Below are 14,112 nucleotides of genomic sequence, written 5' to 3' on the forward strand. Positions count from 1 at the left end.
TTATTAAGAAATATGGTATTTTTCATTTGTGTCCAGTTATATACAGTAGAAAATTTCTAGTCAAGTCATATCCGAAAACCAACAAGTATTAATATTGATAATCTCCGCTTATCACAGTAAGCTCCTTGAAAGACTGTAGTATTTTTAGGAACAGTGTTATAATTGAGCACTCAACATCAAGTAAAGTATAGTTATGACCAACACTAGTGGTATATTATCTGAAAATCTCTATAATCATTTAAAGTAGAAAAATTATGCTTTGAGTTCTGAAAATAGGTAAAATTATGTTTTGTAAATTGAACATAAAAGCGGGGAATAAAGGGAGAGACAGATAATAAACATAATAAATAAGATTCCTCTTTCTTAATGAAGGTAGGACTAAGTAGCCTTGAACCAAAGCAAGTTGAACCATAAGAATTGCTAATTCCACTTTTTTTTTCCTTCTCTTTACTTGTTGAGGTATAGTTGATGTACAATATTATGTAAGTTTCAGATGAACAACATAATAAATCATACTTTTTAAAGGTTATACTCCATTTATAGTTATTATAAAATATTGGCTGTATTCCCTGTGTTATGTAATATATCCTTGTAGCTTATTTATTTTATACATAGTAGTTTGTACCTTTTAATCCCCTACTCCCATCTTTCCCCTCCCCCTTCCCTCTCACCACTGGTTACCACTAGTTTGTTCTCTGTATCTGTGAGTCAGCTCCTTTTGTTGTATTCACTAGTGTATTTTATTTTTTAGATTCCATATACAAGTGATATCATACAGTATTTATCTTTCTTTGTTTGACTTATTTCAGTTAGCATAATACCTTCCAAGTCCATCCATGTTGTTGCAAATAGCAAAATTTTTGTTCTTTTTATGGCTGAGTAGTATGCCATTGTACATATATATATCACGTCATCTTTATCCATTCATCTGTTGATTGACACTTAGGTTGCTTCTGTATTTTGGCTATTGTAAATAATGTTGCTATGAACATTGAAGTGCATGTATTTTTTTCAAATTAGTGTTTTCGGTTTTTTTGGATATGTACCCAGGAGTGGAATTACTGGGTCATATGGTAGTTCTATTTTTAGTTGTTTGAGAAACCTCCATACTGTTTTTCACCAATTTACATTCCCACCAACAGTGTAGGAGGGTTCCCTTTTCTCTGCATCCTTCGCCAATGTTTGTTATTTGTGTTCTTTTTGAAGATAGCCATTCTGACAGTTGTGAGGTGATATCTCATTTTGGTTTTAATTAGCATTTCTCTGATAATTAATGATGTTGAGCATCTTTCCATGTGCCTGTTAGCCATCTGTATGTCATCTTTGGAGATATGTCTATTCAGTTCTTCTGCCCAGTTTTTAATTGGGTTGTTTGTTTTTTTCATGTTGAGTTGTATGAGCTGTTTATATATTTTGGATATTAACCCCTTATCGATCATATCATTTGCAAATATTTTCTCCTGTCCAGTAGATTGTCTTTTCATTTTGTTGACAGTTTCCTTTGTTGTGCAAAAGCTTTTAAGTTTAATTAGGTCCCATTTGTTTATTTTTGCTTTTATTTCCTTTGCTGTAATTCAAGTCTTTGATGTACAGAGTTGGTAGATTCATATGGCTCAACCTAATCAGATGCCATGCCTGAGTCTCACCATAACATATCTACCAGGGCTTTAGGAAAAGGAGCAAGAAAGCGCCTTATCCCATTATGAGTTTATTCCCCAGTTTCCCAGTTAGTGTCCTGAAATCTGACTAATTGTGATTAGTAGTTGAGTTGGGGGAGTTAAATGATAGAAACCAAATTTGAACTAGCTTAAGGGGAAAAAAAAAAGGGAAGTTTCAGGAAGGAATGCTAGAGTATTTCACAGAAAACCAAGCTTCAGGAAGGGTAGGAATATGTCAGCTTCAAGAACCATCCAAACCAAAGATACCAGCAGAACTCTGTCTCTCACCTGTTCTTTGTTTATTTCTTACTGAGCAATATGGCAGGAAATGTGGCCACAGACATTACAGTTTTAAATCTCAGAATTTTAGCCACTTGAGAGAGACTGGCTCAACTTCCTAAGTCCCAAATCCAAAAATCCTAGGAAAGGAACTCATTGGGCCAGGTGCCCATTCCTGAACCAGTTAATGTGGTCAGATCATGAGGTGGCATAAGAACATGCCAGCTCCACTGAGAACTGAATGTGGCAACATTCCTAGAAGATGGTAGATGTGTTGAGCAGACAATCCCATATATAACCACTACAGGGTAGAACACTGGGGAGAAAGCTCCTTCAAAATACCAGCACTTAGTCTTGAACCAGATAAAAGCTACCCTGAAACATTGAACTCTTGATTCCTCAGTGTCTTTCATAAAATTTACTTGATACTTTGTTGTCAGCCATCAGAACACATCATGATACATCAGAACCTCATAGAAACAATTAGCCAGGTCATAACATCAACTTAAAGGAAAGTGAAAAAAAAAAAGTAGCTTCTTTGTCAAGAAGACTTCTCATTAGCAAAGCATGCTAACCCTGGTGGTGCCATTGTGCACATTCCATAAAGGCACCCTTGAATGTAAGCTAGGTTTTTAGATCTTATCCACAGTCAGTTACCACTGCACAGCTGTACATGATACTCCTACTCAACGTTAATTTAGCTCTTTGGAGTAAGTGGATCTGGGAATTGTCAGATGACCAAAAAAACAGAAAAGTAGGTATCAAAGAACTGTGCAGGGTATGAGATGTTACCTCACTTTCAGGCTAACAAGTTAGCCTGAGACAATTTCATGGGTACTGGTAGAAGACACCAGACTCCTGTGTCAAAGACAAAGGACAGTTTGTTACTCACAGCAGTAGCAGAAGCCAGGGTAACATCATTCTTGCCACTTCTCTGAGCCCCAATTTTCACAGGGTGACGCAATGAAGGCTAGGTAATGACTGCATATGCAGTGGGTTGCTTTAGAGGAGAGGATCCTTAGCATAGAAGATCGCAACCTTTCATAAGGGTCTGTTGGCAAACCTGTCCAACCTTTGCCCCAGAGGGAGGCCCTTAACCCATTTCCAAAGACTGCTTGCTGTACATCCTTGAAAAGATTTTCAGGAACAAGGTTGTTAATACCTTTGCTTAGAAGATGTACAGAACTGTGAGAGCTCCATGGAGAACTGTTTCTCAGGACAACAAGAGAAGGGGAGGGGAGAAGGAAGAATGTAACATGTATGCCCTTAGATCAGGGGTCAGCCACCTTTTTCTGTAAAGGGTCCAAATAGTAAATATGTTAGGCATTGCAACTACTCATCTCTTTCATTGTAGAGCCAAAAAGCAACCACCCACAATATGTCAAAGAACAGAATGGCCATGTTCCAATAAAACTTTATAAAACAAGCAGCAGGTGGTATTTGGCTTGTGGGCTGTAGTTTGCTGTCTCCTACCCAAGATGATTTGTTTTGTTCAAACTTAAGTATCTGCCTCCTTTCTTAAACCCTCATTTTCACAGCCCCAGTCTAGGTCATTCACTAATTAATTTACTTTTTACCTGTTTTTTTTTAACATTTAATAAAATAATTGTTATTTATAAATTGTGAAGTAAGAAAAGCCATTCATGACATTTAGCATCTTAGAATATAAGCAGCCACAGATCATGTATATGGAATATAAGTAAGTAATCTGATGTACAAAATGTTGAACTAAAATCTTGCTCTCTTGTCAGGATTAATTGTATTACATACGGAAATTGATGAAGTATTTATGAAACCTACTGGTTTTATTGAACAAAATATCACCTATGTAGTTTAGAGAGTGGAGGAGGTTCGCTAAATATGACTTGTATGAACTTAGAAAATAGGTTAAAAAAAGCAATCAAACATTTTCAGTCAGCCCCTTTCTGTAGTTAAAAAAGTGTATATTATTACCCCAGAGTGCCTTTATGAGGTATTTATTGTGAAAGAAAACATAGGTCTCTTTGCACTCTCATAGATAAGCTTTGAAGATTGTTAGGGAGGACCTTTTTTAGAAGTTAAAAGTGCTTCTTGAACTTGGTTGAGTGTGGAAAGAATGTGTGGAGCGAATTACACTGTTTTTCTTCCTTTGCACATTCCTTAGCATTGTTTTAACTATTATAATAAAGGTGCAGAATTTTGAGACAAAGTAGAAAAAAACAAATATTTGGGCCACGTGTCCCAGGGTTAGATTGAGAAAATCAGTTAACCAACTAAGACAAGCTGATAGCTCTTAAATGACTTAAGGCATACCTTCAAAGAACCTTATATCTAGAGTGCTAATTCCTGGCTGCCTGTAATCCAGACTCCTGCTTTTGTTCTGCTTTTCTCATGGTGCTCTACACGTGCCTCTCTCCAACTTTATCATTCTGTGTATATGATATTTAACTCTTGGATTTTTGTTGATGAGTTTTAAATTATTATTAAGTTTTTTGTCATCAGATGTCAGTGGCATAGTGAGCATGTTGAACAGGTTAATATGTACTCTCACAATTATAATAGAAAACCTAGTTTGGGAGAGTACACTTGTTAGGAAAAATTCTTGATTAGGCCTGTTTAATCACAAATTGATTTTTTTTTTTTTTTTTAAAGCTTGCCCACGTCAGGTCAAGCCACATGCAATACTTTGACTTTGAATGGAAAGATAGCCACCATATGATTTTAGAAAGGCTGTGTTTCTTCACTTAATATGCTGCCTCTGATTCCACCCACAGTTGAATTTAACTAAGAGTCTAAGGTTCAGTGGAAGCATAAACAGATGATTAGCCGAGAAAATATTGGCGGGGGTGGGTGGAGGAATAAGCAACGCTTTGTTTTGCCAAACAATTGAATCACATTGTAGGGCTATAAGAAATAAAACAGTGTGGGACTGTTTTAACAGCTCCATCAAGGTTCAAAAACGTCTCCAACTAAATAATTAGAGTATCTGCATTTATAGACCATTGAGGAAGAGCTAATCATTAAATCATGTACAGATGATTTGTTAAGTATTTGGAGAAAAATAATTAAATATAGAGTAAATATACCTAAATCAGTTCCTCATGAATTAAAAAATTAGAACCATGAAAGCTCTAGAAGAAAATGTAAGTGAATAGTTATCTGATTTTGAGGTAGGGAAGAGCTTTTTAATCATTAAAGCAAAGGAAGAACCACCTTAAAAAGGAGGTCATAGTCTTCAGTTTACAGTGAAAGAAATTCAGGGTGAAAAAAGTTAAAGCAGTCAGGATTGGAAATGAAAGTATAAGATGTTCGTTATAGACAGATTATAATATCTTATAGTTTGAAAGCCCAAGAAAATCAAATGACAAATTATTAAAACTAATAAGAAAATTGGCAAAATGTCCAAATATAGTGTACCTAAGAAGAAAACAAAAACATTTATAAACTCTAAAAAAATTGAATATATTTATATAACTAAGATTATTCTCTTCTTTTTAGATATAGATTGTCAAAATAGTTTAATATATGCCTGCAGAGTACAGAAGAATTTTAATACTGTTTCGAAGGCATTTACTTTACATTTTTATATAATTTCTGACTTCATATCTATGTGTGTGATATCCTACTAATGTCTATTATTGTGATTAATACTTTAGGGAAAACAGGAGTTAAGTGTTATGAATTTTTGTATATTTTTAAGAATTAATAACTATATTCACTAATTCTTTTTTTTTTTTTTTCCTTTTTCCATTGTGCAAATAGGTCAGTACTCCTGTCTTTGTACCGGTGAAAACTCATGTGCTGCTTCATCGGATGAGTGGAAAAGGACTAGCTGCCCATTATTTCTTTCCAAGACAGCCTTGCGTTTTTGGTGATAATATGGTCTCTGTGCAAATAACATTGAATAATACCACTGATTGGAAGGTAGAAAATATCCACATAGGGGAAAAGAAACTTCCTGTGGGCATGCAAATGCATGTTTTTAATCCAATAGGTAAGTAGTAATTCTCATTTAAAACTTTAACTGCATTTGATAATTAAATGTGTTCATTTTAAAGTAGAATACATATTATTTTATTGACTATTAGCAAACTCAGTGTATATAAGTTTTTCCTTTTTAAACCGAATTTATCTTGTAAGATAAATACATGTCTTTGCCCTTAGTGAATTAGGTGCCAGCAGTGGTAATACCAGTACTAACGAAAGACTGTGTCTGGAGAATCACAATTGCCTCCCGTTTTTCCTATCTGTATCACCTTCCCCCACCTCTCTTTCTGGTCAGCTTCACTTCCTGCATGATTTTAGTCTGGCTTTTGGGTATTGTACCTTCCATATCTCTCCTTCCCCGTTTCCCTTCATATTCCATAGATTGAAAAGTGAAGGGAGCAAAGACTGAGAGGGTATGTACTATTCTGTTTGTCTTCCTTTCCATACATAGAAGGTAGAATAGCCCACAGTATGTTACTGGTATTTTTACACATCATGTTTTTTTAATCTGTTGCCACCATTTAAAAATCAGTATTTTTTTTACATTAAAGGACAAACCAAGAAATCTCACTGTTCATGGATAAAGCACAAGATTATGGCGGTACAGGTGCTTTATTCCCACCTGCATGCAGCACAACCAGCCGGCTGCCCCTACCACGTAGCATGTGCTTTCCAGGCTACCTCAGTGCCCGTTATATCACACTGTCTCTCCAGCTGTCATCCCCTTCCCTTTTTTAAGTGTTTTACAAAAAATACACCTTTTAAAAATTAAGTGTAACAATTGTATGGCTAACTTTGAGTTTAAAATAGTGTAATAATTAGAATGTCTATCTCTCTTTTTGTTTTGTGTAAGTGGAGGCAGTCCTACAGTTTAGTTGGGAGAAGCTTCAGGCAAAATCTTAATTAAAAGTAATATAAGGTTTCTGTCACTGAATCCTTGAAATATTACCATCAAAAGGCTCCAGGTAGTTCCTTTTTATAATACTTTAGGTGAGCAAAAGCCTTTTGACCGGGTAACTCTGCCTTTATTCATTATTGTCTATCATATAGCTGTTCTGTTTTTTCTCCCTCTTTGCCTGAGTGAGCTCTTTCACATTGTTGAATTCTCTCCTATCATTTTCATGAGTCATTCAGTAAAGAAGTCATTCTTTGTGTTATATTTTTCCACAAAGAAAAAAAAATTGCTAGTAGATGAAATATGATAGACTTTTATAAGCAACCAAAGTAGAGAGAAGTAGAGTTAAAGTAAGTTGATTTCAGAACCCATGTAATACCCTCTTTGAAAAATAATTTGGTAATTAAGACACACTATTTAAAGACTATAGTGCCTGATTTTTAATGAATTATTTTATGAAGTTAGTATATTGCTAAGGAATTAAAGAATATCCCAATTTGTATTCTTTTTTACTGCTTGAAATCCAGCTTTTTTTACCTAGTTAAAAAATTAATTTAGTTTAAAAAGTGTCACGCAGCTGATATATGCATTGTCTGAAGGTTGAAAATGTTATCCAAAGGTTAAAACAGTAGAACAGTGTTATCATTTCTTTGAGCTGGCATAATGAGTTGATGAGTTGACCTTTTGTTGGCCTATGTAGAATAGAAGAAATAAGTATAATAAATTTCATAATATGGCCTTAACACCAAAATAAAATATCGATATATGCCATTGCCTCAGTACTAGTAATAGGCTTTCTTTCCTTTTCTTTTCTTGGGCAAAGTTTTTGTAGTGTTTCGTTTGTTCTGTTGCCATTTATTGAATACCCTCAAGATACAGAATTCTTTCCCATGCAGTAATTTGTATGTAATACCACTTAGTCTCTTTCGTCAACAGGTAACCGTAGAGTTCAGAGTATGAAATATCTTAATTAGTCCAAAAAAAATCATAGGAATGCAACAAATAACAGATACTGCATTTTCATTTTTTGTGAAATAAGGGAAGTAAGATATTTGCTTTATTTAATAAGTACATATGCATATGTTAAGGAGTCCGGCGGCTTTCTAATTTGTCACCAATCTGTTCTCTTTTTTCTCTATAATATGAGATGACTTTTGTCAGGATTTTGCATGAAACTGGATTCCTTGCAAGAATATTAGGAATAAAGTGCCATTTTTCCCCAAAGAGATCAGGCACATGTACACAAGAGGTTTAAAACACACACACACACACACACACACACACACTCACTCACTCACTTAAAGAGTAGCCTTAGGGTCTCTGCACTATATTCAGTGACTTTATGTTAACAATTGACAAGTTTGAGTTCAGCTAAGATTTCACTAGTTACTGTACAACTGTCAAATCAAAGTAGATGGCATCTTGTGTGATTTAATTTTTCATTATTAATGGTGCAGTGTAATAGAGCCAGTGTTTTTCAGCCATTTCTGCATAACCCTCTCATGTACATTGCAATGATCCAGAAGCAGTATTCAACTACAGACACCCGATTGAATAAACTTTTCCAATGTAGTAAGCTTCAAATATAAAAATCTATTATATGAATAATTTTATGCTGATCACTTTGCTCTTGAAGCATTCATATAATAAAACATACCATTGATCATGAACTATCCTTCAGAATTAGTATGGCACTAAGCTCACAGTTAATTATCTTAAGACTGAGGAAGTTATGAAACTGTGTCAGACAGTGCCATCATCAAGGCATCTTGAGAACCGTCACTTTGTCAAATGAAATATGGGGATACGTGATGTAGAGAGATCTAAGTTCCGAATGCCATCATGCTTTGGAGATGACAGCATCTACTACCAATGTGGTGTCAGCTGCAAATAAGACCAAACCCCAGTATATCTGTGGCACAGAAGAAAACATCAAGGATTCACTGAAGAACAGTTTTGAGCAATGTGACTGACAAAACTATGAACTGATAAGGTGTAGCTTTAGGAGAAATGCAAGAAAACTATTATTATGGTAATTTACAATAAAGCTTGTTTGCCGAAGATTAGGTAACAAGTCTTCTGGTACTTAACATGCCATCCTGGTAAATGTTAGGTTTATAAACAAATTAAATTCAAACTGGAATCAGCAAACCAACTAATAAATTAGCAAGCAAACCAATAACACTTTAAAAATCAGCATCAAACAAATACCTTCTTATAATGCCTAATCTTCACTGAGCCTTTGAGATATAAAAATACTTAGTATCTTAAGCTTATTGAATTGTTCTTTTGTCCTATCTATACCATCATTTCTGTAATGGTTAGCATTAAATGGCAAATTATACCTATCAATAAGCCCTAGAATAATCACAGTCTACTGGATTAGTATGTGCTTGCTAAAATATAACTACATCTAATAATATATATGCAAAAGAGATAAAACTAAATATAAAGCTACAATACAACTGCAGTTATACTGGAGACTTTAAGCAAAGTAGAAATCAAAAGTGAATGGTTTCTTTTTAAATATAATAAATATACATAAATATTTATACTTAATAGGTATATGTTTAAGATCCCTCATTATTCTAATGTACAGCATTACACTTTGACTCTGGAATCATAAGCAGAATAAAATGGTGTTATTGTTTATCTTGAGTTTTATCATTATCAACTGAAAAAACACCAGTATTATATATTGAAACAGTTATTTCCCACACTTGATTAGTTGGTAGATGAAGCTTCAGAAATTACAAATCTATGAAATGTCACTTTATTATTTATTGTTTTCAAGATAATCTAATCTGCTATTAAATTTTCTTCCAGTAATTTTTTGACTAATGCAGTTAGACTTATTGTTTGGGGTTCCTATAATGCCAGTTGTCTTGGTTAATATCTGAGGACAACAAATTAATTTCTTCTTCCAGTGTTGCTTTAATTTGCATGTTTTAAATTTTGGATTTTTCCCCCAGTGGAAATTTAGAACATTGTTGAAAATTTACTTTTTATATCTAAAGTAAATATTCCATAGTTTCAAGTACACAATTTGTTAAAAGCACCCAGAGTCTGTTACAGTTGTTCCAAACAGGAAAACATTTATTTCCTTCTCACCTTCAATGCCTATAAAGACAATATTGTAAAACATGAAATTTCTCAGGATGAGGTGTATTTCTGAAACAAATAGATATAATGTGTTCATTGAAGTATGGACAGAATTAAGTTGTGAAAAAGAGGCTTCAAGTGAAATTACTTTATAATTTGCTTTAATACTCTTAGTTTGAAATTATTCTTACAAGCCATCATTAAATTTGACTGTTTTAACCAAACTACAAACATTACATAAGATTTTAGTGTTTAGTCTTTTTCACATCCTCTGTGTTTCCATGTCTAAATTATCTTATCTCCTAGAATCTCTTGAGCCTGAGGGATCCATTACTGTTTCAATGGGTATTGACTTTTGTGATTCCACTCAGACTGCCAGTTTCCAGTTGTGGTAAGTTCAATTGTTCATCTATATTTCATATTACTATAAACAATAGCAGATTAAAATCAAGGCTTTCAGCAGCTTTTTCTTTGAGAGACGAAACATTTACACAAACATGCTTTTCTTTGGTAATGTTTAGACTGCCATGGACAAACTATGTGCAATATATGTTTCTAGTATTTGTTACACAGGTAGCCATTACAGTCTACCATATGTGGTTGAACTTCACAGTTTGTTGGCTAAAGTAAGAAGCTACTGCTAAATTTTTTTTTTTTTTTTTTTTGCTTATCTCTGTGCTTGTGGAAAATTTATGATAAAATTCATGAGGAAAACTCAGGAGAAATTAAAAACTTTAATAATATTGTTGGCTAGCCCAGAGAAGATATCTTTTGAAACATTTTATATGTTATCGCGAGCCTCTTAAGTGGAGAATTATTGATTCTGTCAGTACCAAAAACTCATAGATTTTTCATAGATTTTTACTTTAATTTACAAACTGCTTTTGATAAAATTCAAAAGAGAACATGTATCAGTTGGCAAAGGTTTCATAGGTGAATACTATTCAAAAGAGCTTTTCTAGAATTGTGTTTTATCATTGTTATTGTTTTATATAATGTTTATACATTTCTGATGAAATCCAGAAACTATTAGCAAACTAATGCAAAGCTATATTCATGCATCTTTAAGAATGATCTTTGAACTCATTTCTTTTGTATTTTTCTGATCTAAGATATGATGTGTTATTTTGATTTGAAGTTGTTCTTATTCTGCAAAGAATTGAGGCATTCTATTTATCTAAATTTTAGCTAGCTTCTAACAGAATTTTTTATGATAAAAATCTCCAGGTTTAGGAAATAGTCACTTTTAAATAAGTTTATAGGTTGAATATAGTGAACCTTTCTTTTTCATATACCTTTTCAGTTTACCAGTAATTCAGGCCTAATATTATACCATTTATTGCTGAGAACCTGCAATGATGAATATAAGCAATGTAGCATAACACATTGATTCTATGCAGATCATCACCTTTATGTTTTGGGAGGTCTACTATATTAGTGATATATAAAAACTGATTACTTTTCCCCACATTGCCTAGTAATTGTTTATTATTTTTCTATTAGACAAACAACACAGATCGATATTACTGAGCACAAGACTATGAGTAACATCATTCTAAATAGATTTACCTCCAACACCAGAGGTATATTCATTTTAATGATTTCGACAATGTGAGCCCAATGACAAAGCTTATGCACTAAGTTAGGGCAAGATTAAGAACTAAAAAAATTCTTCTTTCTTTTCAATTTGTATAAAAAACCTTTTATATTTCTATGCAATGAAGGGTTTTGAAAAAGGTTTTTTCATTACAAAGATTTTCTCTTTAGTCCATTACACAAGATTTGCGTCTTGTCTTTCACAATTAACTAAGTCCCATTAGGGATAAATATGTAGGTAATGTTTGATTTTTATCTTATGTTGGGAAGTGTATATAAACAGTTTTTTCTCAGTTTCTCTTAAACTAATTTTAGGAAAATGATGAATTTATTTTAGATAGAAAATAGCCTTAGCTATTATAAGCATTTACACTAATATGTTTTTCTGTTGTGAAGGTATAAATTAGTTATATATTTTAGATTTTTATTAAGCACATATGCACACTAAATCAAAAATTATTTTGTGTGTGTTCCAAAAAGAACACTTTGTCTTGCATCAACTGTAATTGATCCTGAAGCAGTGTAATCACAATTACTCACTTTCTTAATTGACCTGCCCAAAATCAGAAAATGGAAACCGATCGACAGTGTTTAAATCAATAGATTCATAGTAGGGCTAGTGGGGGTAGGGAGATAGTGGTAATGGGTTGATCAATTGGTCTTAGATGCCAGTCACTGACTGTGCCTTTTGCATAGTAAATAGCACTTTTTCCTTAGTGATGAGCTGTATTAGTTTTGGTAGTTCAATAAAAAGGAAAAAAAAGCAAGAATGGCCGATATTGAATTTTTTCCTCAAAATACATTATACAAATCAATACATAAAATTATGGGTAATAAGAGCATATTTGATAGGAAGCCTTCAGAAATGCTGAGAACATGGACTGTGAGCCTTTCAGGTACACTTCTATTTATTAAAAGAAAAGGAACCAGAGTAAAATGATCCTACTTTAGCTTCTAGATTAATTCTCTGTATTATTATAGTTATATGATGCATATATAGATAGATAAAGCTATTATATGTGACTGTGTAGTTATATGGACACTTGATAAGTATTAATGTCTCTTTTTTTGCTTTGCATTTTAAATGGTCATCAAATTAAGTCCTTGATTAAATTTATTGAGATTGAAAATATGTATAATATACATAAATGTATCTCTCTAAAAGTAGATGCAGTACATAAACAGGTCTCATCCTTGTGATTAGCAGATATTAATGTATTAACTAGTATGAAAAATTATATGGCTTGGCTCAAGTTAGAGGACTGAGCACTAACATCCGCCCCTCTTCTTGCCCGAAATCCATTAAAAAGACAGAAAATACATTCTTTAATAGAAAATGAGCACTAAAAAGAGAAAGAGTGCTATTAGCTGACCAGAAATTATGAAGAATTATTGCCAGTTAGAAAGCAAATGGGAGCAGATAAACAATAACAGAGAAAATAAAAACCACAGAGCAAAACACTCATGGGAGAAAACTACTATAATGGTAAGAACAAGTCTGGCAGAATATCAAACAAAGTGAACTAGCAAAAAGAAAAGTTAGGGTAAGACAGTATTAGGGAATTAAAGAATGACTTCCGACCTGCACTTGCCCAACCTTGCCCCTAGCAGCAGGCAGCATACACATTTAATCAGAGACCTAAAAATTACCCTGTAAAGAAAGTGAACAACTACTTGCCTGGGAAGGACTTCTGGTGAGGATGTGCCCTAAGAGAACAGCGGGGGTTGAGTTTATAGGAAGGAGGCCGGATGGTCAGAGATGAGATGAAATGCAGTTCTACCCAAGAGAATGATATTCTCAAGTCGCCTACCACGAGGGTAAAGCCAATCTTACATCTGTTGGTGAAGAGATAAGGCCATTGCCTGCCTGCCTCCCAGCTTCATGACCATAACCAGCCATGTCTCACCCACTTAAGAAAACTCCAGCCAGCCCACCAGGGGAGAGGAGACCCATAGAAATAACACTAACATGTATCGAGCAGTAGCTGTGTGCTAGGCACTGTTCTAAACACTGCATTGTGTGTGTTAGTTTACTTAATTCTCAAAACATGCCTATGAGGTGAGTATTATTATTATTCCATTTTAGAGGTGAGTAAACTAAGGCACAGGAAGAAAACTTGCCCAAAATCTTATAGCTAATATGCATCAGAACTTGCTTTGTTTGTTAATTAACCTGGTCCTTCATTATAAATATAAACAGACAGCTTAGGATGACCAGACTTTTGAGGGAAAGCCTCAATTTGAAAGGGAAAGCTCAAAATGACTTACAAAGACTTACCAATTGTGAAGGGAGCAATTTGAGAAAGAAAAGAGATATCTTTAAAAATTACAACTAATATCTGATTCAAGAGAACTATATCTGAAAGCAAGAATTTACTGCTGGGCTTCCCTGGTGGCGGAGTGGTTGAGAGTCCGCCTGCCAATGCAGGGGACACGGGTTATTGCCCCGGTCCGGGAAGATCCCACATGCCACGGAGCAGCTAGGCCCGTGAGCCATGGCCGCTGAGACTGCGCGTCCGGAGCCTGTGCTCCGTAACGGGAGAGGCCACAACAGAGAGAGGCCCGCTTACCGCAAAAAAAAAAAAAAAAGTTAGAAAGATACACGGTCTATAGTAA

At 34.2% G+C, this 14,112-nt stretch overlaps 1 protein-coding gene across 4 annotated transcripts in view; it reads left to right on the plus strand.

Moving 5' to 3' along the window:
• The window catches only part of AP3B1 (adaptor related protein complex 3 subunit beta 1), a 275,250-nt gene that overhangs the window by 229,389 nt on the left and 31,749 nt on the right, over positions 1 to 14,112 (plus strand). For all 4 annotated transcript variants that reach the window (XM_027100769.1, XM_027100771.1, XM_027100772.1 and 1 more), the window contains exons 23-24: positions 5,679 to 5,910; positions 10,207 to 10,291. In XM_027100769.1, coding sequence (XP_026956570.1) covers positions 5,679 to 5,910; positions 10,207 to 10,291 — 317 coding nt within the window. The remainder of the gene's footprint in view (positions 1 to 5,678; positions 5,911 to 10,206; positions 10,292 to 14,112) is intronic.

Source organism: Aethalodelphis obliquidens, unplaced genomic scaffold (genome assembly GCF_003676395.1).
Source record: "Aethalodelphis obliquidens isolate GAN/ISIS:26980383/991018 unplaced genomic scaffold, ASM367639v1 scaffold4, whole genome shotgun sequence".
In the NCBI taxonomy this organism is placed as follows: Eukaryota; Metazoa; Chordata; class Mammalia; order Artiodactyla; family Delphinidae; genus Aethalodelphis; species Aethalodelphis obliquidens.